The following is a 23,030-nucleotide window of genomic DNA, read 5'->3' as shown; positions in this document are numbered from 1 at the left end:
TTTGCTGATTCCTATCTGTTCATTCATTTTGAACAAGTTGTCCATTAAATTCTCAAACTTTTTTTTTTTTTTTTTTTTTATAAAAGCTGCTTTAAAGTCCTTATTTACCATTTCCAATGTTTGAGTTATATTGGGGTTAATTTCTTGTCAGTATGTGTCACATATTCCTGTTTCTTTGCATGCCTAGTAACGTTTTAAAAATATATATCTGGCATTATGGATGACATGTAGAAGTTCTGGATCTGTTATTTCCCTCTATAGAGTGCTGATTTTTGTTTGGACAGTTAGTTAACTGATCTGGACCTAAATTCCAAAACCTATTTCTACTGCAGGAGGCATCAGTTGAAATTACTCAATTTTTATAGCCTTGTAAATGTTGCTATTTCCTGGAGAAACTAAAGTCTTTCCTATGCATGGACAGTTAAATTGTCATCCAACGTTTTGGTAAGAGTTTCTATGCCAACTTTGGGGTACCTCATTCTGTGTATCCCTTTTTCTGGGATTTCCCTATGCTTTTCAGCCTCCTTTACAACTCTATCCTCTGACTCTTCAAGTCTTTCTATGTGAGTTCTAGCCACCTAGCTCTATGTGAATTGAGGGATAACCTCAAATGAAAAGCTCTATAAATGTGCATTTTGCCCAATAAACTTCCCTCCTTTCAAGGATTGGCGTATTTTTAGTCCCTCTCATTTACCTTCAGACATTGATAATTTTATTTAACTTTTTCTTTACATTTAACCCAGAGCATATGACTCATATAATATATGGGAGCATTAGTCCGGTATAACCTATTCAGTTGTGATCCAAAAGAGATTCTAATTCTGCACTAATTTAACTTAGTTATCCTCCTTCACCACCTTCTTTTTTTCTCCTAGGAAGAACTGAAATCAACAGAAAATCTCTAACATTGATACAGCTTTTATTTTGTATATGAATCATGTATAAAGTGAAAGTGTTAGTTGCTCAGTCGTGTCCAACTCATTGTGACCCCATGAACTGCATCATGCCAGGCTTCCCTGTCCTTCACTATCTCCTGGAATTTGCTCAAATTCATGTCCATTGAGTAGCTGATGCCATCAAAGCATCTCATGCTCTGCCGTCCTCTTTTCCTTTTGCCTTCAATCTTTACCAGCATCAGGGTCTTTTCCAATGAGTTGACTCTTTGTATCAGGTGGCCAAAATATTGGAACTTCAGCTTCAGCATCAGTCCTTCCAATGAAAATTCAGGATTGACTTCCTTTGGGATTGACTGGTTTGATCTCCTTGCTGTCCAAGGGACTCTCAAGAGTCTTCTCCAGCACCACAATTCAAAAGCATCAATTTACCAAGTGTTAGTCACTCAGTCATGTCCAACTCTTAGAGATCCCATGCTGTAGCCCTCTAGGATCCTCTGTCCATGGGATTTCCCAGGCAAGAATAGGGGAGTGGGTAGCCATTCCCTTTTCCAGGGGATCTTCCCAATGCAGGGAGTGAATCTGGGTTTCCCACATTGCAGGCAGATTCTTTATCATCTGAGCCACCAGGGAGGCCCTGAATCATGTTGTATTATTTCAGGTAATTGTAAACCATTGGTGAACAATAATGGCTTCCTTATTCTTTTTTTGAATGATATATTATGATGAGCCAGAGATTTTCTAATTTTGATAAAGTATACTTTATCATTTTTTCAGCTGTTGTTTTCTGTCACCTAAGGGACATTTATCTACCCCCAAATTACAAAGATATTCTCCTATGCTTTTCTCTAAAAGCAAAATACTCTCTGACATAAATCACAGCAGGATCCTGTATGACCCACCTCTGAGAGTAATGGAAATAAAAGCAAAAATAAACAAATGGGACCTAATTAAACTTAAAAGCTTTTGCACAACGAAGGAAACTATAAGCAAGGTGAAAAGACAGCCTTCAGAATGGGAGAAAATAGCAAATGAAGCAACTGACAAAGAATTAATCTCAAAAATATACAAGCAGCTCATGCAGCTCAATACCAGAAATATAAATGACCCAATCAAAAAATGGACCAAAGAACTAAACAGACATTTATCCAAAGAATACATACAGATGGCTAACAAACACATGAAAAGATGTTCAATATCACTCATTATCAAAGAAATGCAAATCAAAACCACAATGAGGTACCATCTCACGCCAGTTAGAATGGCCACTATCAAAAAATCTACAAACAATAAATGCTGGAGAGGGTGTGGAGAAAAGGGAACCCTCTTACACTGTTGGTGGGAATGCAAACTAGTACAGCCACTATGGAGAACAGTGTGGAGATTGCTTAAAAAACTGGAAATAGAACTGCCATATGACCCAGCAATCCCACTGCTGCACATACACACCGAGAAAACCAGAATTGAAAGAGACACATGTACCCTAATGTTCATCGCAGCACTGTTTACAATAGCTAGGACATGGAAGCAACCTAGACGTCGATCGGCAGATGAATGGATAAGAAATCTGTGGTATATATACACAATGGAATATTACTCAGCTATTAAAAAGAACACATTTGAATCAGTTCTAATGAGGTGGATGAAACTGAAGCCTATTATATAGAGGGAAGTAACTCAGAAAGAAAAACACCAATACAGTATATTAATGCATATATGGAATTTAGAAAGATGGTAACAATAACCCTATATGCGAGACAGCAAAAGAGACACAGATATAAAGAACAGACTTTTGGACTCTGGGAGAAGGTGAGGGTGGGATGATTTGAGAGAATAGCATTGAAACATGTATATTACCATATGTGAAATAGATCACCAGTCCAACTTCAATACATGAAATAGGGCACTCAAAGCCAGTGCACTGGGATGACCCTGAGGGATGGAATGGGGAGGGAGGAGAGGGGGGGTTCAGGATGGGGGACACATGTACACCCATGGCTGATTCATGTCAATGTATGGCAAAAACCACCACAATATTGTAAAGTAATTAGCCTCCAATAAAAATAAATAATTTTTTAAGAAAACTTGTGGCTTTAGCTTTTATGCTTAGATCTGCAATTCACATTGAATTAACTTTTTGTATGGTGTGAAATACACACAATAACATTGGTGAGTTGCAAAATTTTGGAGTGAGAAAAGCCAAATACAACAAGTGAATCAGTATAGTTCTATTTATGTGAAGTTTTACAGCAGGACTAGCTCAGCTATGGTAATAGAATCAGAAAACTGGTTTCCTGGGTGTGGGAAGGTAGTGACTCCAAGGGGCACAAGAAATGTTTTGGGAGTTATGGAGATGTTCTATATCTTAAAGAAGTACATGTACATTTGTTACAAATCCAATGAACTGTACACTTACATTGCATATGTTTTACTTTTTTAAATTATACACCAGTTAAAACTGTATTATGAACCTTTAAAAAATCCCCAAGGAGAGAGAAACTTAAGTCATTTTTTTTAGTTGGACAAAAGCTAGTCCCCTGGTAATGACAAAGAGAAGCTACTGGCATATAAATTGTTACAGTAACAATGTCTAATTCTTTCATCATCAAAAGAGAATTTGATGACATCATCAATCACAGGAGACTGAAATCATAAACACACAAACTGGAGGGCATCACAGAACCAATACTAGGTTATCTGATTCATGATTTTTCAAAGATCTCAAAATGTTCTACCTGAAAACTGTCTAGTCTCTTAGGATTCTCTACATGAATTCCCAAACCGCTATACCATAAACATCGTCTCTGAGAAGAGCTGTATAAAATTCCTATGTAATCATTGTGAAACAAAAGGTAAGAGTTTGTCCTTAATGTCAACAATTGAGTCATATCTAGTTCCTTTTCTGTACACACAGGATTTCATATTCCTTAGATTAAGTATTACAAAGGAGTTTTGTAAACCTGGCTCAAATTCTGAGGTCAGTATATAAATAATCTAAAAATGATAGTTTAGCCACCAGCCAGTGATCTGAATCAATTTTATATTCAAATACTTTCGAGAAAGAGCATATATTTTATGCTGTTATTGGTCCTATCACCTTTCTTAGAATGATCTTCATAATACTGTTTAATTAAAATAATTCCTTCATAACTATACAACTTTTTAGAGTCCAATTAAGTATTTTCATAACAGTCTCTTTCTCTGACACCCACCCTGTGAGTTAGGCTTGGAAGTGGCTTTTATATTTTTCGTTTCTGTAGGAAAAGCCCTTTGTACTTTAGAAAAGACATAAGTTTTAAGATCTCTTGTATTAAGGCCAGCTTAGGCCAGCTAATGTCCTAAGTCTTTGGGCAGCTAGCTCAAATTGTGTTTCTACTGACTTTACATTTTCATACGGGGAGATATCCAAGGATCAGAGGTGCCTTACACCACCCCAACCAATGTCTATTACTTCATTTATTACAATTTCAGTCATGGAGATGCAGGATTCAACACAGCATACTCTGTGTACATTCTGCTTTATTTAATCTAGTTTTACCTGTTTCTTTTTATTCCCAGGACAGAATGAGATACCAAAGGAAAACAATTCAAGGGTTATTATTTTTATTGTTTCTGTGGACCTTTCAGAGAATGTATCATTTCAGGTAACTTAAAAAAAATTAATGATATTTTATCTCATGTTGGTAAAGGATCTAGTGTATTCAGAAGGGTGATAAATTCTCCCCCTGAATGAATCATCATCCAAATATACCCAATTATATCCAAATATATTAGCATAAACATAGTCTTCAGCATAAAAGTTCTTTGTTTCTAATGTGATCAAAGGTAATGTAATTTCTGTAGGTCCATATGTGCATGGAGAAGCGATGTTAAGCTACCAAGAAGTTACCATGGAATTAATGACAGTGTAATGTTAGTACATGTTGTAAACTGGCCATTTTTACATGGGTGGCATTAAAAAAAAAGTTCCTAATATTGGTGACTTCACACATTAAGTGTGGTATTTGCCCTCCACATATTTGAGCAAGTAGAGAGATTTCATTGGAAATTAGGAAATTTCATTTTTTCTTTTGCTTGGTTTCTTTGGCTGTGCTGCACGGCTTTTGGCAGTGAAAGAAGAGTCCTAACCTTTGGACCATCAGGAAATTCCCACAAATGTCATTTTTTAAATGTTATTAAGCAAGCTTCTCTGTCATTTGTATCTCAAATAATTACTTTGTTTTTTTTTTTTTTTGATGTAGCATGCAGTCATAATTGTAATGATTTTTATCATGTTTATTACTGTATCTCTAAAACCAATAATGTATTTGGCATCTAGTGTGTGTCTTAGTCTATTTAAGCTACTTTAACAAAATTCCATAGACTGATTGGCTTATGAACTACAGAAATTTCTCACAGTTCTGGAGGTTGATAAGTCCAGGATCAAGGCACCAACTGATCTGGTGTCTGTTGAGGATACATTTTCTAGTTCATACACAGCCATCTTCCCAATGTGTCCTTCAGTAGCAGAAAAGTCTCTGCCACGGGGTCTCTTTCCCAAGGACATCAATCACATTCATGAGGGCTCCATCCTCATGATCTAATCACCTCCCAAAGGCCCTACCTCCTAATGCCATCACCTTAGGAGTTAGGACTTCAACATACAAATTTGAGGGGCATGCAAATATTTCATATATAACATTAAATGTTCATTAAATATTTGGTAATATTAGATAACAAAATTAGGTAATAAAATGAATGGGTTTATAGGGATATAAGTCCTGGGTGTTTATTGGTAGGACTGATGTTGAAGCTGAAACTCCAATACTTTGGCCACCTGATGAGAAGAGCTGACTCATTTGAAAAGACCCTGATGCTAGGAAAGAATGAGGGCAGAAGGAGAAGGGGACGACAGAGGATGAGACGGTTGGATGGCATCACCAACTCAATGGACATGAGTTTGGGTGAACTCCGGGAGTTGGTGATGGACAGGGAGGCCTGGTGTGCTGTGGTTCATGGGGTCGCAAAGACTCGGACACTACTGAGCAACTGAACTGAACTGATCTCTGTCTGCTGGCTAAGTTGCTTCAGTCATGTCCTACACTTTGCGACCCCATGGACTATGGCCCGCCAGGCTTCTCTGTCCGTGGCATTCTCCAGACAAGAATACTGGAGTGGGTAGCCAATTCCATCCTCCAGGGAATCTTCCCAACCCAGGGACTGAACCTACGTCTCCTGCGTTGCAGGTAGATCCTTTACCACTGAGCCACCAGGGGAGTCCCAGGGAAATAACTCTAGTTATATTAAATGTGGAAACCCTTTATATAAGTTTGAAATTAATACAATGCTTTTCATTTATTCTAAGCACAAAGAAATTACAGAGGATGTATCAGTGCTGGTAAGTCTTTATCTACAAATAGGCTATGACTTCTTTGACTAAAGTAGTTGGAGGGCAATGGACTATCTGCAAGTCCTTGGCAGGGTAAACCGATAGGCAGGGCAAACCAAAGCAGTTTTACAAATTAAGGTATTTATGAGTGGAGATATTTGTTTAAGGTCGGAGTTCCAGTAGTCAAAGAAAGAGCAGACTGGCAGGGTGCTATCTCTGATAGAGGAGTGAGACCTGGTTAAAGGAAGTGTATTATAGAAGCCAGAATCCAGAAGCTAGCCTACAGGAACCCTGGATCTTTTAAAGCTCTGGGGAAACACATGGGAGTTGAGTATTGGCTAAAACACTCCCAGTTATTAATCACATACCACCCGAAAAATCATGCCATCAGAGTGTGTGCAGAGAGGAAGCTTCCTCAAAGTTTGTCCAAGGTTCAGTATCATAAGATATTCCTTTACTTCTCCCTGTGCTCACGGGAACACACACAGTGAAGTGAAAGCAACTTTCCTTTGTGTTGCTTGCTGTCTTCAGGGTCCTTGTCTCTCTCATGGTTTCATGATTGCAACATCCCCACTAAGACCAAGACTCCATATACTTGGGTGAGCTGTGCTGTATGTGAAAATTATAAAGAAGGTTTTCATGTACCAGGCAGAGTATGTTTTCTCATGGCTAGCAGGGCACTGGAACTCTCCATCTCCTGAAAAAAGCAGGAAAATCCCAGCAAGGGTGGGAACATTCAAGGAAAGCCTGCTACAGCCGATGCTGGGAGAAAGAGTGGATTAAAATGCTTTCTGCCAAACTGTATTCAGTGCAATACAACCTAACAATCATCCTCTTATTAATATTGGCTCTCCTTAGCATCAAGAGTCTACAGCTGTAGCATAGTAATACTTATCATCCAAGGCATTGTTACTGATGGAAGCAGTGCCTGGTAGAATGTCACATCTCAGCCACATTCCAACTTTGCAGTTACGCCCATCTGTGTACATAGGCACAAAGACAATCTCATGACATATGACTCAGCTCCACAGCTGCCTAATCCCCTTATCTCAGCCCAGAATCAGCTCTCCCAGGATGTCTTAGCAAGAGTGCCATAGAGCTTTTATGAAAGAGGAAAAGCAAGGGCTTAGGAACAATTGCTGGTCTTTTCACCTACTATGTGACTATGGACAAGATAATAAAAGCTGTTCTTCAGTTTATTTCTTAGGAGTGGATTGAATTAGATAATACTTAGGAAAGTATTCAATAAGTATTAATAAAAGAAATCTAAATGTATCTGGCAGATTAGGGAATACTCCCCTTAAGAAGGGATATTTAAATGAGACCTAAATGCTATGTGGGAATTAGCTGGTGGAACCTGTGACATGTTTAAGGGACTAACAAAAGGCCAGTGAGTCTGAAAAACTGTCGATGTGGGGCTAGGTAGGAGAGGTGGGTGGAACAGTGTGAAGGGTCAGATCATGCAGAATATCGTGGCTCTATAAGGAATATGGACATGATCCTTAGGACAGTGGGAGGCCACTGGACATTGTTAAATAGAATAATGATTGGTAACATTGGAGTTTCAGAAACATGTTATTGGAAGCAGAGTGGAAATGGAGCAGTGAATCAGTTGAAAAGGGAAAATGCAGGGATAAGCAGAGGGCAGCACATCGCTAATTACATGGATAGAAATATGAAGGAAGGTTCATTATATTGTTCTCTTTACATTTGTGTACCTTTTCAAAGGTACACCAACTTTTAAAAAGTGAACAGTGAGGCCAATGAGCAGGCTTTGGTAGCAGCCCAGACAAGGAATGATGCTGACCTGAAGTCGTGTGCTAGCAGGGAATGGAGATAAGGGATGCATTTGAGATGTTTTGGGAGTAAAACCATCAGGGTTTAATGGTGGGTTTGATGTTGGGATTCAGAAGGGCTCTGAGTGGAGAATGACTCTCATGTTTCTGCCATGCAAATCCAAGCAGATTCAGTGAGTTAAGGCAACATACAAAGAGGACCTACTTTGGGGAAAAGATTATGACTTTAAACGTCTTCCTTTGGTAGCATCTGTGCAAATTCAAGTAGAAGACTTCAGAACACAGTTGGGTATACTTAGTCTTAAATTTATGGGAGAAGTATCATTATATATAAGAACTCAAAGCCACAGAAAAATGCCCGGAAGATTGTCAGTTGAGCAAACAGAGAACATAAAAATCCTTCTGAGGATAATGATCACATCAGGGCTTCTGAGCAGATAGGATATTTAAGGCTAACCTTAGGTAGAAAATAGGAATATATTTTAATTGTGGTAGAAGTCACTACAGGTAAATTTGGGGATGAGGTTGCAGAAAGTTGAGGGAGCTTCCATCTGATGACTGCCATTTTCTATGTGAATTAGAAGATTAGAATGAGAACTGTGGGAACAGATAGACTCCTGGGAAGCACACAGAATTACTCTCAGGGTGGAAATCATGATTTTTCCATGCCACAACCATTAAAGTTCATTATTAATTTTCTGCTTCATGCTTATTTTGAATTTTACATCTGATAATACATCTCAAACCCTATACATATTATGTGACTCTTTGCATTATTTTTCCTAATAGGTCTGAGAATACTCAAACAGAAGAATTAAAGCTATCAGACTGGTTTTTTCCCAAGTAAGAATTCCAAATCTAATACGTATGAGATTAATCCATAGACTGCTCACTAGAAATTAACAGATGGCAACAATACTGTGACTGGCATTCCAAATGTTGGAGAGCACGTGGATCTTTGATGGTTATTTTAACAAATAAGCAGTAGCTGAGATCAACCGGAAATGGGCATTAGGACCTATGTCCTCCATGAGTGAGAATTTAGATGACAGAAACACAAAGGATCCTAGAATGACTGAGAGTCACAAATGTAAGGGTACACTTGAGATCGGTTGGTTGTTTCTCATTTCACTAATGAGAGAACCAAAGCCCAAGTCAGGTGGGTGGGCTGTCTGTGCACTTCCTGCTTTAATACAACAGCTTTCTTCTGGCCTCTCTGACTCCATCTTCTTACTCTATGCACCTGTCTTTCACCTTGATGCTGTAGATCTGAGGACCTTTCTTAATTAAAACTTTGAAAGGAGACATCCAGTTATTGGATAATGATCCATGACTCATCCTCCCATAATATCACTACATTTGTCAGATCTAATCAGATCATACAAAGCATACCAGCTATTTAAACAGAGGTTTTAGTATAAAGAATTGCTGATTACCATATAGTCATTAAGGGGCTTCCCAGGTGATGCTAGTGGAAGAACCTGCCAATGCAGGAGACCTCAGAGATGTCAGTTCGATCCCTGGGTTGGGAAGATCCCCTGAAGGAGGGCATGACACTCCAGTATTCTTGCCTGGAGAATCCCATGACCAGAGGAGCCTGGCAGGCTACAGTCCATGGAGTGGCAAAGAGTCAGACATTTCTAAAACAATTTAGCACCCATGGATAGCCATAAAGTCATTAACTAGGTAACCTGAAAAACTGAAAATGCAACTCTAAGGTGTCATAGAGGTAACAGCTACAGGAAGTAATTATTTTCCCTGGTTCTGAAGAAACAAAAGGAAGGGACTGGAATTATTACACCTTAAAAACTTGGAGACAAATCTCACAGGGCTTAAACTCCGCTGCTGCTCACCTGGTGCGGGTGCCTCTGAGCTCCAGGGAAGGCTCTTGGGGCAGAGAACCAGCCCTTCTAAGGAGGAGCACGGCGAGACTGGTTTCGCACGTGTTGCAAAAACTGAAAGTTGGATTCAATTGCTTGGGAAAAGAACTGCTATTGCTGTGGTAAAGATGCATTGCTGGAATGGGACTTGCAGGAAGAGGATGTAGACAAGAAGCCCACAGGAAACAGAAAAGAGCAAGTTTCTTCTTCCTCCAGACTTGTAATTTCCCTCCAATGCCCTCTATTAGTACAGCCTAACAGGGTGCCCATTGGCAAAGGAGAAATGATTTGCAGTGTCCCAGCTCAAAATAATAAAGCAGGGTATACTGTGGTGGGTTTAACTATGAAAGACAATAGCTTAATAACTGATACAGCATCCCCCTAATAAGACAGGTAAGTTATAGCCTCATAATTCAAGGTACTGATCAATCACAACAGGTGAAAAAAGGACAAAACCACATAATCATTTAAGTAGATTCCAAATCAGTTCAGTTCAGTTCAGTTCAGTCGATCAGTCGTGTCCAACTCTTTGTGACCCCATGAATCGCAGCACGCCAGGCCTCCCTGTCCATCACCAACTCCCGGAGTTCACTGAGACTCACGTCCATCGAGTCCGTGATGCCATCCAGCAGTCTCATCCTCTGTCGTCCCCTTCTCCTCCTGCCCCCAATCCCTCCCAGCATCAGAGTCTTTTCCAATGAGTCAACTCTTCGCATGAGGTGGCCAAAGTACTGGAGTTTCAGCTTTAGCATCATTCCTTCCAAGGAAATCCCAGGGCTGATCTCCTTTAGAATGAACTGGTTGCAGTAGGCTACTTTTAAGTTTCGATCGCCATTCCTTTTTTTTGGTGGGGGTGGGGGGTGGGGGGCGGTGTTTAAACAGCAGAGATTTATTTTCTCCCATTTCAGAAGGCTGGAAATAGAAGATCAAGGTGTTGGCAAGTTTGGTTTCTTTTGAGGTTTCTCTTCTTGACTGGCAGCTGCCTGTCTCCTTGCTGTGTCCTCACAGGGCTTTTTCTCTGTGTACACATCCCTGGTGTCTCTTACTCTTCTTAAAAGGACACCAGCCCTTTTGGCTTTGGCCCCGTCTTTATGACCTCGTTTAACCTTAACCTGTTAGTTGCTCAGTCGTGTCTGACTCTTTGCAATTCCATGGACTGTAGCCCACCAGGCTCCTCTACACATGGAATTCTCCAGGCAAGAATACTGGAGTGGGTTGTCATTCTCTTCTCCAGGGGATCTTTCCGACCCAGGTATCAAACCCGGACCTCTTGCATTGTAGGCAGGCTCTTTACCATCTGAGCCACCGGGGAAGTCCCGTTTAACCTTAATTACCTCTCTAAAGGCCCTATTTCCAAATATTCAGACTGGGGTTACACCTTCAACACATGAATCTGGAGGAGACATTCAGTCCACAACAAGCTCTGAAACAGCTAATAGAATCTTTCTCTTGCTGCATGTCAACTCCTATTGCATTTTTCATTTTTTTCATTGATGATCATTAAAGCCGAACACATTTTCATATGAACATTGGCCACTTGGACATTCACTTTTGTAAACTGCCTGTTTATATCTCTTCTCTTTATCCCACACAATGGATTGTCTTTTTCTTATAGATTTGAATAGACATAATATAAAAGTCACCATTTTAATTGTTTGAAAATGTACAATTTGGGGCTTTCCCGGTGGTCCAGTAGTTAAGAATATGTCTTGCAATGCAAGGGAACTTTTTAATCCCTGGTGCACAAAGACTCCACATGCTGCAGAGCAGCTAAGCCCATGGGCCGTAACTACTGAGCCCGCATGCTGCAACTTCTGAAGCCCGCAGAGCCTACAGCCTGTGCTCCACAGCAGAGGAAGCCACTTCAATGAGAAGGCCGTGCACCACGGTGAAGAGTAGCCCCTGCTCACCATAACTAGAGAAAAGCCTGTGCAGCATCCACAACCTAACAGAACCAAAAATTTAAGTAAATAAGTCTTTTAAAAATGTATAGCTCTAGCTGTCAAATTCCAGAATATCTTCATTATAGCAAAAAGGAATCTCTGCCCATTAAGAAGTAACTTCTCATTCCCCACTCCTTGACAAACACTAATCTGCTTTCTATCTCTCTGGACTTGCCTATTCTGGACATTTCCTATGACGGGAGCATAGTATGTTTTGTTATTTTTTTTAATGTCTGACTTCTTTCACTTTGCATGTTTTCAAGGTTCATCTATATTGTAGCATCTATCAGTATTTCATTCCTTTTCATAGCTGAATAATATTCCATGGTATGGATATACCACACATCCATTCACCAGTAAATGGATATTAGGTTGTTTCCACTTTGGGGCTATTGTAAGTAATGGTGCTATAAACATTCATGTACAAGTTTTAATTTGAAATCATACTTTCAGTTCCCTTGGGTATATATCTATAAGTGGGTTTACTGGGTATATGGTAATCCTAAGTTAAACTTTTTGAGAAACCACCAAACTCTTTTCCATATAGTTACATCATTTTATGTTCCCATCGACAATGTATGAGTGTTTCAATTTCTCTGCATCCTTTCCAACACTTGCTATTTTTTGTTTTTCTGGGTGTGTGTGTTTGTTTTTGCTTATGTTAGGGCCATTCTAGTGTGTGTGAAATATCTTATTATAGTTCTGATTTACATTTCTCTAATGACTAATGATGTTGATCTTGAGATGTCTTTGTCTGGCTTTGGCATCAAAGTAATATTGGCCTCATAGAATGAGTTAGAAAGTTCTATTTCTTTGGAAGACTTTGAGAATCTAATTGGTGTTAATTCTTTAAGTGTTTGGTAGAATTCAGCAGGTAAACCATCTGATCCTGGGGTTTCTTTGTTAGCAGATTTTCAATTACCTTTACTTGTTATAGGTCTATAAGTTTTTCTAGTTCTTCTTGAACCAGTTTTAGTAGTTTGTGTATTTCTAGAAATTTATCCATTTCATCTATAAGGTCTATAATAATGTCCCCATTTCCGTTCTTGATTTTAATAATTTGAGTCATCTCTGATTTTTTCCTGGTCAGTTTAATTAAAGGTATGCCAATTTCATTTATCTTTGCAAAGAATCGGCTTTTGGTTTCATTCCATCATTTTTTTCTCTATTCAGTTCTCTCTACTCCAGTCTTTATTATTTCTTCTTTCTGTTGGCTTTGTTTTTCCCTCTTTTTTCCAGTCTTCCCCTTTTTTCCCCTTAAGGTAGAACGTGAGGTTATTAATATGAGATCTTTCTTTTTTAAAACATGGATGTTTACAGCTATACATTTCCTTCTGAGTACTGATTTTCACTGTCTCCCGTAAGTTTTAGCATGTTGTATCTTCATTTTTATTGATCTCAATTTATTTTCTAATTTCCTCATGATTTTGGAGTTTTTTGTTTTTGTTTTTTTTTCCCTTATGATTTTTTTCCTTTGGCTCATTGGTTGTCTAGGTGGGTTGTTTAATTTCCAGGTGTTTATGAATGTTCTAGACTCATTTCTGTTACTGATTTCTAATTTCATTCCATTATCATTGGAAAAGATAGTTTGTATGTTTCCAGTCACTTTAAGGTTATTGAGATTTGTCTTATGTTCTAACGTGAGATTTATCCTGGAGAATATTGCATGTGTATTTGAGAAGGACAGGCATTCTGTTGTTAGATAAAGTGTTCTGTGTGTGTCTGATTCATTCTTTTGCCTGCTCAAATCTTCTGTTGACATCCTAAAGTGAATTTTTTCCTTTCAGCTATACACGTCTCAACTTCAGTATTTCTATTTCATTTGTTTTTTATAATTTGTATCTTTATTAATATTCTCTATTTGTTAAGACAATGTTCTTCTGGTTTCCTTTAGTTCTTTGCCCATGGCTTCCTTTAGCACTTTAAGCATATTTTAAATGGTTGATTTAAAGTCTTTTTAGAAAAACTCAGTCAATGCCTGGACAGTTCTCATTTATTTGTTTTCTTGTGAATGGGCTGTGCATTCTTCTTTATTTGGATAACTCTTAAATTTTGGTTAAAAACTAGACATTTTGAGTATTATATTTTCTCTGGAAATCAGATACTTTTGCCTCCTCAGAGTTTGTTGTTCTTATTTGCTATTGGTTGTTTGTTTGGTTTTGTTTTTCCCTTTTTTTCTAGTTTTCCCTCCTTTCCCCTTAAGGTGGAAGGTGAGGTTATTAATATGAGATCTTTCTTTTTTTATGGTTGTTTGTTTAGTGGCTTTTCTAAACTATTTTTTTTAAAGACTGTATTCTTTGTCTGGTTTGGTCTCAGAAGTCTCTGAGCTACTCTTAGGTTGTAGCCAGTGAGTTGTTTGACAGAGATTTCCTTAAAGTGCCTAAAACCTGAGAGATAGAGGTGTTAGAGGGCAGAAGGAGGAGGAAAAGGAAATTAAGGAGGAGGAGGAGGAGAAGGAGAAGAAGAAAAAAACAGAAAACAAAGGAAAGCAAAACACAGAGAAGAAGATGCTTACATTCTTTAAAGACTGGCTCTGTGTTTGGGCCCCTCTTCAACACAGCCCAGTTGCTTGTAACTCTGCCTTAGCTTTCACTTCTTGTGTGCCCTGAGCCTAAATACCAGTCAGAGGTAAAAGCCTAGGCTCTTCACAGGTCTTTTCTGAACATTCGTTCTGCCCTGAACATGTGCATGGATTTCTCAGTTCCTTGTTCTGTGTGTGTCTGATTGACCCATGGGATCTTGTCAAAGCCCTTACTTCCCAAAGAACTGTCTTTCAAATGTTTCCTCCCCAGGCTTTCAGCATATATAGTGTTTAACTGAAATCTTTTGACTCAGGTGAAAGGGGCTTGTTCTTTTACAACTTTTTTTCAAGGAATACCCTCCCATTCAATTCTTAGAGAATGTTAAGTACAAGAAAAAAAGCACTATGAGTCAATCCTTCAAGGAACTCTCAGGTAGCTTAAACAGATAAACACAATCGCTGGGAATTAGATTCACTCTTCTACTCTCTGAGTCAGATACCCACACTGAGAACATAACATGGTTTTGTCTTTTCAATGCCATTGTTATACTAGGAAGAGCATTGGTGCAAGGCTGGGTTAGAATACCTCAAAGGTTTTCTAGTCCTACCATATTGAGTCTTTTTTTTTTTTTTTCTTTTTGAGATAACTTTTGCTTGGTTGCTCTAAATCTTTGGCTATCTTCCAAAGTTCTGACAAAGTTGATTCTGACAGTATGCAGCAATGTTAACACTGGCAGCATTTCAGATTATGAAAACTGGGAAGTTCGTTTTTTAAAATATTGCTTCTGAAAAGAATCAGTGTCCATAGCTTAAGACGGTAGATCTTGTCCAACTGTAAGAGAAATTGTTACTTTGGGCTTTGGGTGACATTTCAACTATGCATCCTCAAAGATCTTGGAACAATAATATAATCAGTACATGTACTTTTGTAATCATCTCACCCTAATGATGCAGCCATGAAATTAAAAGATGCTTACCCCTTGGAAGGAAAGTTATGACCAACTTAGACAGCATATTAAAAAGCAGAGACATTACTTTGTCAACATAGGTCCGTCTAGTCAAGGCTATGGTTTTTCCAGTAGTCATGTATGGATGTGAGAGTTGGACTGTGAAGAAAGCTGAGCACCGAAGAATTGATGCTTTTGAACTGTGGTGTTGGAGAAGACTCTTGCAAGTCCCTTGGACTGCACAGAGATCCAACCAGTCCATCCTAAAGGAGATCAGTCCTGGGTGTTCATTGGAAGGACTGATGTTGAAGTTGAAACTCCAATACTTTGGCTGCCTGATGCAAAGAGCTAACTCATTTGAAAAGACCCTGATGCTGGAAAAGACTGAGGGCAGAAGGAGAAGGGGATGACAGAGGATAATATGGTTGGATGGCATCACTGACTCAATGGACATGACTTTGGGTGAACTCCGGGAGTTGGTGATGGACAGGGAGGTCTGGTGTGCTGTGGTTCATGGGGTTGCAAAGAGTTGGACATGACTGAGTGACTGAACTGAACTGAACTGAGCCATTTCTGATAAACTATTTCTTCAGTTTATCGTGCCATCAAGGCTCTGGGTTAGAAATAAGGAAATACTGCAATCAGACATAGGCTTTATACATTAGCAATATCTACTACAATTTTATTAAAAGTATTTTGCTCATAATTCTTATATCTTCCTTACAGTGCCATAAATCACTCAAACATAACAACTACCAGTTGGGCAGCTCCAGTTGTGTGGCATGGCACTTATGATGAAGTGGTGCTGGAAAATTATTACGCAAATCATAAAATTACTGTGGGGTTAACTGTGTTTGCTGTGGGAAGGTAGGTATTGCTGAATGACCTTTATATTCAAGTGTTTTATTTTAGAAAATGCGAGATTATCAATAATATACCTCAAGAATTTAGAAAAAATAGAAAAAAATAAAACCAAAGAAAGCAGAAATAAGGGAGTAATAAAGGTGAGAGCAGAAATCCATGAAATTGAAAACAGAAAAGTCTTAGAGAAAAATCAATGAAACAAAAATGTGGTTCTTTGGGGGAAAAAAACCCCCAATAAAATCCATAATCACCCAGGAAGACTAGCCAAGAAAAAAAAATTAATGCAAATTACAAATGTCAGGAAAGAAACAGGATATATCATCTCAGACCTTGTAGACTTTAAAAGGATAATCAGGAACCACGATAACATTCTCTACATATCTGACAATTTAGAGGACATGGACCTTAAAAAGTACAAACAACAACAATTCACCCAACATGAAACAGATCATTTGAATAACCCTGTATCTATTGAGGAAATAGAATTCATAATTTAAAAAATTTTGCTAGCTGGTGGCTCAGCTAGTAAAGAATCTGCTTGCAATGCAGAAGACCTGGGTTCGATCCCTGGGTTAGGACAGTCCCCTCGAGAAGGGAACAGCTACTCACTTCAGTATTCTGGCCTGGAGAATTCCATGGACTAGATATAGTCCATGGGGTCACAAAGAAAGTACTTTCAACTTTCAAAGTCCTCAGGCGCAGATAGTTTCATCAGAGAATTCTACCGAATACTTAAAGAAAAATTAACATCAATTCTACACAATCTTTTTCAGAAAAGAGACTAGACAGGAACACATCCCAAATCATTTTATGAAGCAAATTCTGCCTTGATATCAAAATCATACCAAAAAAAAAGTATTAAGTTGAACAATACTTATCACTCATTAAAATGATAAAGTTATCAGCTTTATAGCAACTTGCTATTAAATATTGATAGTAATTTATTGTTTAATAAACAGAACACAGAAAGAGGAAGAAAGGGAGGAGGAAGGGAAAACTCCTTACTGAAGAACTTTCCCATGACCTCCTCCCGAGACTCACTGTGGTCTCTTCAAGTTGCTGCCCCAGCATCTGTAACAAGATCCTGGGGAGTGACCCCATTCGGGGCAGTGCTTCTACCTTCAGGACACAGATGGAGTTTCTGGTTCCTTCCTACACCCTCCTGAATAGAATACAGGGTCTTGGAAGGGTGTACTGTATAAGGGAAGGGGCACTGAAACCACAGCCTCAGTAACCTCACCATGAAACCCCCACTCTGTTTTAAAGAACCTCTGAAAGCTCAGGAATAAATAGCATCAATTTCCTCTGAAATTAGGAGTATAGATTGGACTGAAACTAGGAGGATAGATTTAAAGTATCTATATGGAAATTTTCAACATGAATATCTGCTACAGAAATGAACAATTAAGCCAATAAAATAAAATGGAAAAATGCCATACAAATTTTAAAGACTTTCTATTTATTGACAATAGCACTGTAGACCTGTAGGGAAAGACTTCCATAAATGATGTTGGAGAAAATGTCAACACAGGAAACCTGAAATTGTACCTCTATAGCATATCATGTACAAACATACAAACATCAATTACTAGGTAGTTTGAAGACCAGTAGTTAAAAGAAAAACTATATCTCATGAACTCAAGATAGAAAAGGATTTATTAATCAAGACATGGAAACTACTAATCATAAAGGAAAATACTGATAAGTCTGACTGCTTAAAATTAACTTCACCTAAGAAAAAAATCAGAGAAACACAAACTGAAGGCCATTTTACAAAATACATGGTCAGGGTCATGACCAAAAAGAAGAGAAATTGACAGAGTGGAAGAGACTAGGGAGACTAGAAGAGACTAGTGACTGAATGCAGTGTGTGTTCTGGATTGGATCCTGGAAACTGAAAAGGTCATTAGGGAAGAAGCTGATGAAAATCACATAAAATCTGTGGATTAGCTAATAGTATTTTACCACTGATAATTTCCTAGTTTTGACAAATGTACTATGGTTATATATTACTATTAGGGGAAGGTGGGTAGAGCATATGTGGGAACTCTGTAATATATCTGCAACTTTTCTGTAAATCTAATGCTATGCTAAGCTTCAGTTGTGTCTGACTCTTTGCGACCCTATAGACTGTAGCCTGCCAGGTTCCTCTGTCCATGGGATTTTCCAGGCAAGAATACTGGAGTGGGTTGCCATTTCTTTCTCCAGGGGATCTTCCCAATCTAGGGACTGAACCAACATCTCTTAAGTCTCCTGTATTGGCAGGCAGGTTCTTTACCACTAGCACCAACTGGGAAGCAGGCCTTGCTAAGATCCAGCATAGTAAGTCTAATAGTATTCCAACATAGAAAACATTTTAAAAATTGGGGGAAAAAATGTTTGCCATTGTAGTGACAGTAAGTTTTTTTTTTAATTGTACATGCCTGATATTAAGCTTTTGATTGATTGCTGAGACATCCATTTTATTTATTTATTCATTGGCCACATTGTACAGCTTGTGGGATCTTAGTTCCCTGACCAGGGAGAAAACTTGGGCCCTGTGCCATAAAAGGGCAGAGTCATAACCACTGGACCACCAGGGAATCCCCTGAGATATCCACTTTAAAGACATCCATCTCAAATAAAAATATTGCTTACTAGCTAAACAACTAGATAAAGAGCCAAGTCACCATACCCATGAAATCTTCCTTTTAGAAAGTCCTGAGTGATCTGATCTACATAAATGACCACTTGCATGACCCCGTTTTTCCCCCTCCCTTGCTTTAACTTCTGCTTTTACGTTTAAAACTTATCAAGAGTGAACTTGCAAAACCCTAGGCACCCCACCCTCAACCCAGTAAAGGCAGAACCCTAGGTGCTTTGTGTTTCTCTCTTTCTCTCTCTCCCACCACTTCTAACTTGTGACCTCACTGTGTGGCCCCAGGCATGCCACGTATCCTCTAGGATTTGTGATTAATAAAGCTTATTTTCTCAAAGTTCCCTATGGTTGTTGTTGAGGTGCTCCTTGAGATTATAATAAGAATGACAAAGACTGGTCCAGCCATAATGTAGGCTCTGGTGATGTCTGGTGGGAAGTAGGGATGTCTTGCCACAAGTAGTAGGGACTCCAGTGAGTGCCCCCAGGCACTCCTAGCCGATAACATCACTGTCAATAGGTGGAGACTGACACAAAACAGCCCCATACCACATCACACACAAAATTTAACTCAAATCGATAATAGGCTTAAATATGAAAGATAAAACAATAAAGCTACTATAAAAATATATAGGAGAGTATTTTCACTACTTTGAGGGGGCAAAGATTCCTAAAGTATGACACAAAAGCACTAACCATAAAAGAAATATGGATAAATATGGACTTTGGATTTGAGTTGCTAGCTTCCAGCTCAATATAATATTTTAAGTGATATTTTTTCATAATGTACCTAATAATTTTAGATACTCCAAACTAGAGTTTTCTCCTGACTCCATCTGTTGTATTTCTTAAGACTCTGACCAATATACAGAACTTATTTCTAATGACCATGTAAGCTCATTTGAACATGTTACATATATTACCTTTCCTTTTTTGAATTTACCTGAGCCTATTTATTACTATAAGAATCCTTAACTGGCTGGAGAGATTGGAAATGAGAAGGTTTGCCTTCAGCCCAGCAATCTTAGCACCATATTAAAGGGCATAGGGCAAAATAATAACCGCAGTGCTGACAGTGGGCACAAAGCATGTCACCTCTGACTTTTTATGCAAAACTAACTACTCTAAGTAAGCCACAGGCATCAATAACTGCTCTTGCAATGACCTATGACCTTTCTTGCCTACAGCCTCTAAAGCAAGTCCCAGCTGCTCTGATAACCCTGAAAATTCAGGCTTTTGTTTTGTGCTGGGCACGGTTCAGTTTTCTGATCTCACCAAGTTTCATTCCCTCCCATGAGAAATTCCTCTTTTCTCCTATGATCCATAAAACCTCACCATGTAGAGGAAAGGCAGACAATTTCACTTTTACACTATTTAAATACAACTCAAGAAGCATATCTAATGTTTGGTTCCTTAGTAGCATTTTTTGATAAAACTACAGTAAGTGTAATTTAAATAGTATGTGTTTCACTAACATACAAGAAGATGAACTTAATTGCTTCTTATTTACTTCACAGATACATTGACCATTATTTGCACACATTTATAGCATCAGCTGATAAATATTTTATGGTTGACCAGAAAGTCATCATTTACATCCTGACAGATAACTTCTCTAAGGTGCCTTGGGTACAGCTGTCTCCCCTCCGAACGCTGAAAGTTTTTGAAATAAAGCAAGAGAAGAGATGGCAAGACATCAGTATGATGCGCATGAAGACCATCAGTGAACATGTTGTGGATCACATCCAATATGAAGTTGACTTCCTCTTCTGCATGGATGTGGATCAAATCTTTGTAAAAAAATATGGACTGGAGACTCTGGGGGAGTCTGTAGGTCAGTTACATGCTCATTGGTATAAGGCAAGTCTTACAGAGTTACCTTATGAGAGGAGTCAGTTATCAGAAGCATATATACCTATTGGTAAGGGGGACTTTTATTACCATGCTGCTGTATTTGGCGGTACTCCCATTCAGGTTCTCAATATTGCTAAGGAGTGCTTCAGAGGAATCATGAACGACAAGAAAAATAACATTGAGGCAGTGTGGCATGATGAAAGTCACTTGAACAAGTATTTTTTCCTCCATAAACCCACTAAAATCTTGTCACCAGAATACTGCTGGGATCATCTTGGTCCTAATAGAATTGAGCATACCACTTTCAAAATCTTTTGGGCTATTAAAAATTATGACTTTCTTAGACAGTCAGTGTAATTTTATAGTCCTTCCTTTGTGTTGCTGAATTTAAAAGCATCATTTTGTCTTGTCTTTAAAAAATTAGTACTTGACAAATTTTAGCACCATAAAAATAATCACTAATAGAATGACAAACTCACCAACACAGTTATAGTCATACTTTTCATCACCTTTCTTCTTGAATCATATAACATAGGATATAGCAGTAACAGAATGAATATATTGACATCAGATGGAAATATAGTGTTCTCATATCTTGTGTGAATTTTGAGGAAGTATATTTTTGGATCACATTGGACAAAATAGAATCTTTCAGGAGAAAATAAAATCTGAAATATTTCCACTGATCCAGCTAGATATATATTTCTTATATTGCTTAAGGAAAGGGATAATCTAGGGGTATGGATAAGGGAAATTGGTGCAACTATACTAATCTACTCTCTATGTAAAATTTTGAGGACATTAAAGCTGCCACCAGATGGGCAGACAGTTACTTAGAAAACTGGGTTATTCAAAACTGTTTTTTTTTTTTTTTTTCTCTTTAACTTTTTAGTTTGTATTGGGGTGTAGCCTATTAACAATGTTGTGATAGTTTCAGGTGAACGGTGAAGGGACTCAGTCGTACAAATAGATGTATCCATTCTCTCCTAAACTCCCCTCCCATCCAGGCTCCCACATAACATTGAGCAAAGTTCCATGTGCTGTACAGTAGGTCATTGTTGGTTATCTATGTTTAATATAACAGAGTGTACACGTCCATCCCAAATTCCCTAACTATCCCTTCTGCCCTTCCTTCCCACCTGCAGCCATAAGTTCAAAATGTGTTTTAAAACTACAAAGCTATCTGTTGTAAAAACTAATAAGGAAATTTTAAATATAGAGAGAAAATTGAAACTCTTCCTATATTCTCCTTTTGAAAATCTATCACTTGGGGGGGCGGTCCTAAGATGGCAGAGGAATAGGACGGGGAGACCACTTTCTCCCCCACAAATTCATCAAAAGAACATTTGAATGCTGAGTAAATTCCACAAAACAACTTCTGAATGCTGGCAGAGGACATCAGGCACCCAGAAAAGCAGCCCATTGTCTTCAAAAGGAGGTAGGAAAAAATATAAAAGATAAAAAGAGAGACAAAAGAGGTAGGGATGGAGATCCGTTCAGGGAAGGGAGTCTTAAAAAAGAGAGAAGTTTCCAAACACCAGGAAACACTCTCACTGGTGAGTCTGTGGCAAGCCTTGGAACCTCAGAGGGCAACACAACTGGGAGGAAAAATAAATAAATAATTAAGCCCCACAGATTACATGCCCAATGGTAACTCCCAGCGGAGAAGCAGCGCAGACGCCTGCTTCCGCCACTAGCAAGCGGGGGTGGGCAGGGAGGCGAGGGCTGCATCGCTTAGAGTGCAGACTGGGTCTGAATGCCCGGAGGGCAATCTGAGGGAACTAACTAATAAACCAGACTGTGGGATAGCTACCCGGCGAAAAGCCCTAAACTAAAACACTGCCAGGCCTGCTCACAGCTAACAAAGGACTGACCAGAGCTAGCCGGCTGCTGACCAGCCCATCCCCCGCCAGAGACAGGCAGGCGAGGGCAGTCCAAGCCAGAAGAGGGCAATCACGGCCCCAGAGAGGCATCGTCTACCACACTGCATGTAGGCTTGGTTGCTAACCAAGACTTCTTGGGATTCTGGATGGTTGACATTCCCCTGAGAAGGTGCGTCAGTTGTACACCCAGAAAACCGAGCGGCAGGGATGGGGGAGGTGATAAGTCGCAGCGACTGTGCTCGCCAAACACCTGGTCACCTGAGTGGTTCAGACCTGGGAAGGGCACAAAATGCAGGCCCAACCAAGTCTGCGCCTCTGAGGACTACCTGAGTACCTGAACCTGAGCGGCTTAGACCTGGGAGGTGCATGCAGCCCAGGGCCTGCCTCAGACAGTTCCCTGCAGAGCAACCTAGAGCCTAAGCAATATAGACAGGGAAAGCACACAC

At 39.1% G+C, this 23,030-nt stretch overlaps 1 protein-coding gene across 2 annotated transcripts; it reads left to right on the top strand.

Annotated features, from left to right (window-relative positions):
• Positions 1 to 3,437: 3,437 nt before the first annotated feature.
• Positions 3,438 to 21,387, top strand: LOC527409 (glycoprotein galactosyltransferase alpha 1, 3-like). 2 transcript variants are annotated; one of them, NM_001077974.2, is made up of 6 exons: positions 3,608 to 3,745; positions 4,452 to 4,537; positions 6,238 to 6,270; positions 8,847 to 8,900; positions 16,075 to 16,215; positions 20,365 to 21,387. In NM_001077974.2, the coding sequence occupies exons 2-6, from the start codon at positions 4,458 to 4,460 to the stop codon at positions 21,056 to 21,058; spliced, it is 1,002 nt and encodes a 333-aa protein (NP_001071442.1). In that variant the 5' UTR covers positions 3,608 to 3,745; positions 4,452 to 4,457; the 3' UTR covers positions 21,059 to 21,387. The 2 variants fall into 2 exon arrangements, with proteins under 2 accessions (XP_024854565.1, NP_001071442.1); XM_024998797.2 differs by lacking the exons at positions 6,238 to 6,270; positions 8,847 to 8,900 and having other exon boundaries at positions 3,438 to 3,745.
• Positions 21,388 to 23,030: the final 1,643 nt, after the last annotated feature.

The sequence above is a fragment of the Bos taurus genome, chromosome 11 (genome assembly GCF_002263795.3).
Source record: "Bos taurus isolate L1 Dominette 01449 registration number 42190680 breed Hereford chromosome 11, ARS-UCD2.0, whole genome shotgun sequence".
NCBI lineage: Eukaryota > Metazoa > Chordata > Mammalia > Artiodactyla > Bovidae > Bos > Bos taurus.
Note: the sequence above shows the minus strand (reverse complement) of the source record. Positions and strands in the feature narration are given on the sequence as shown.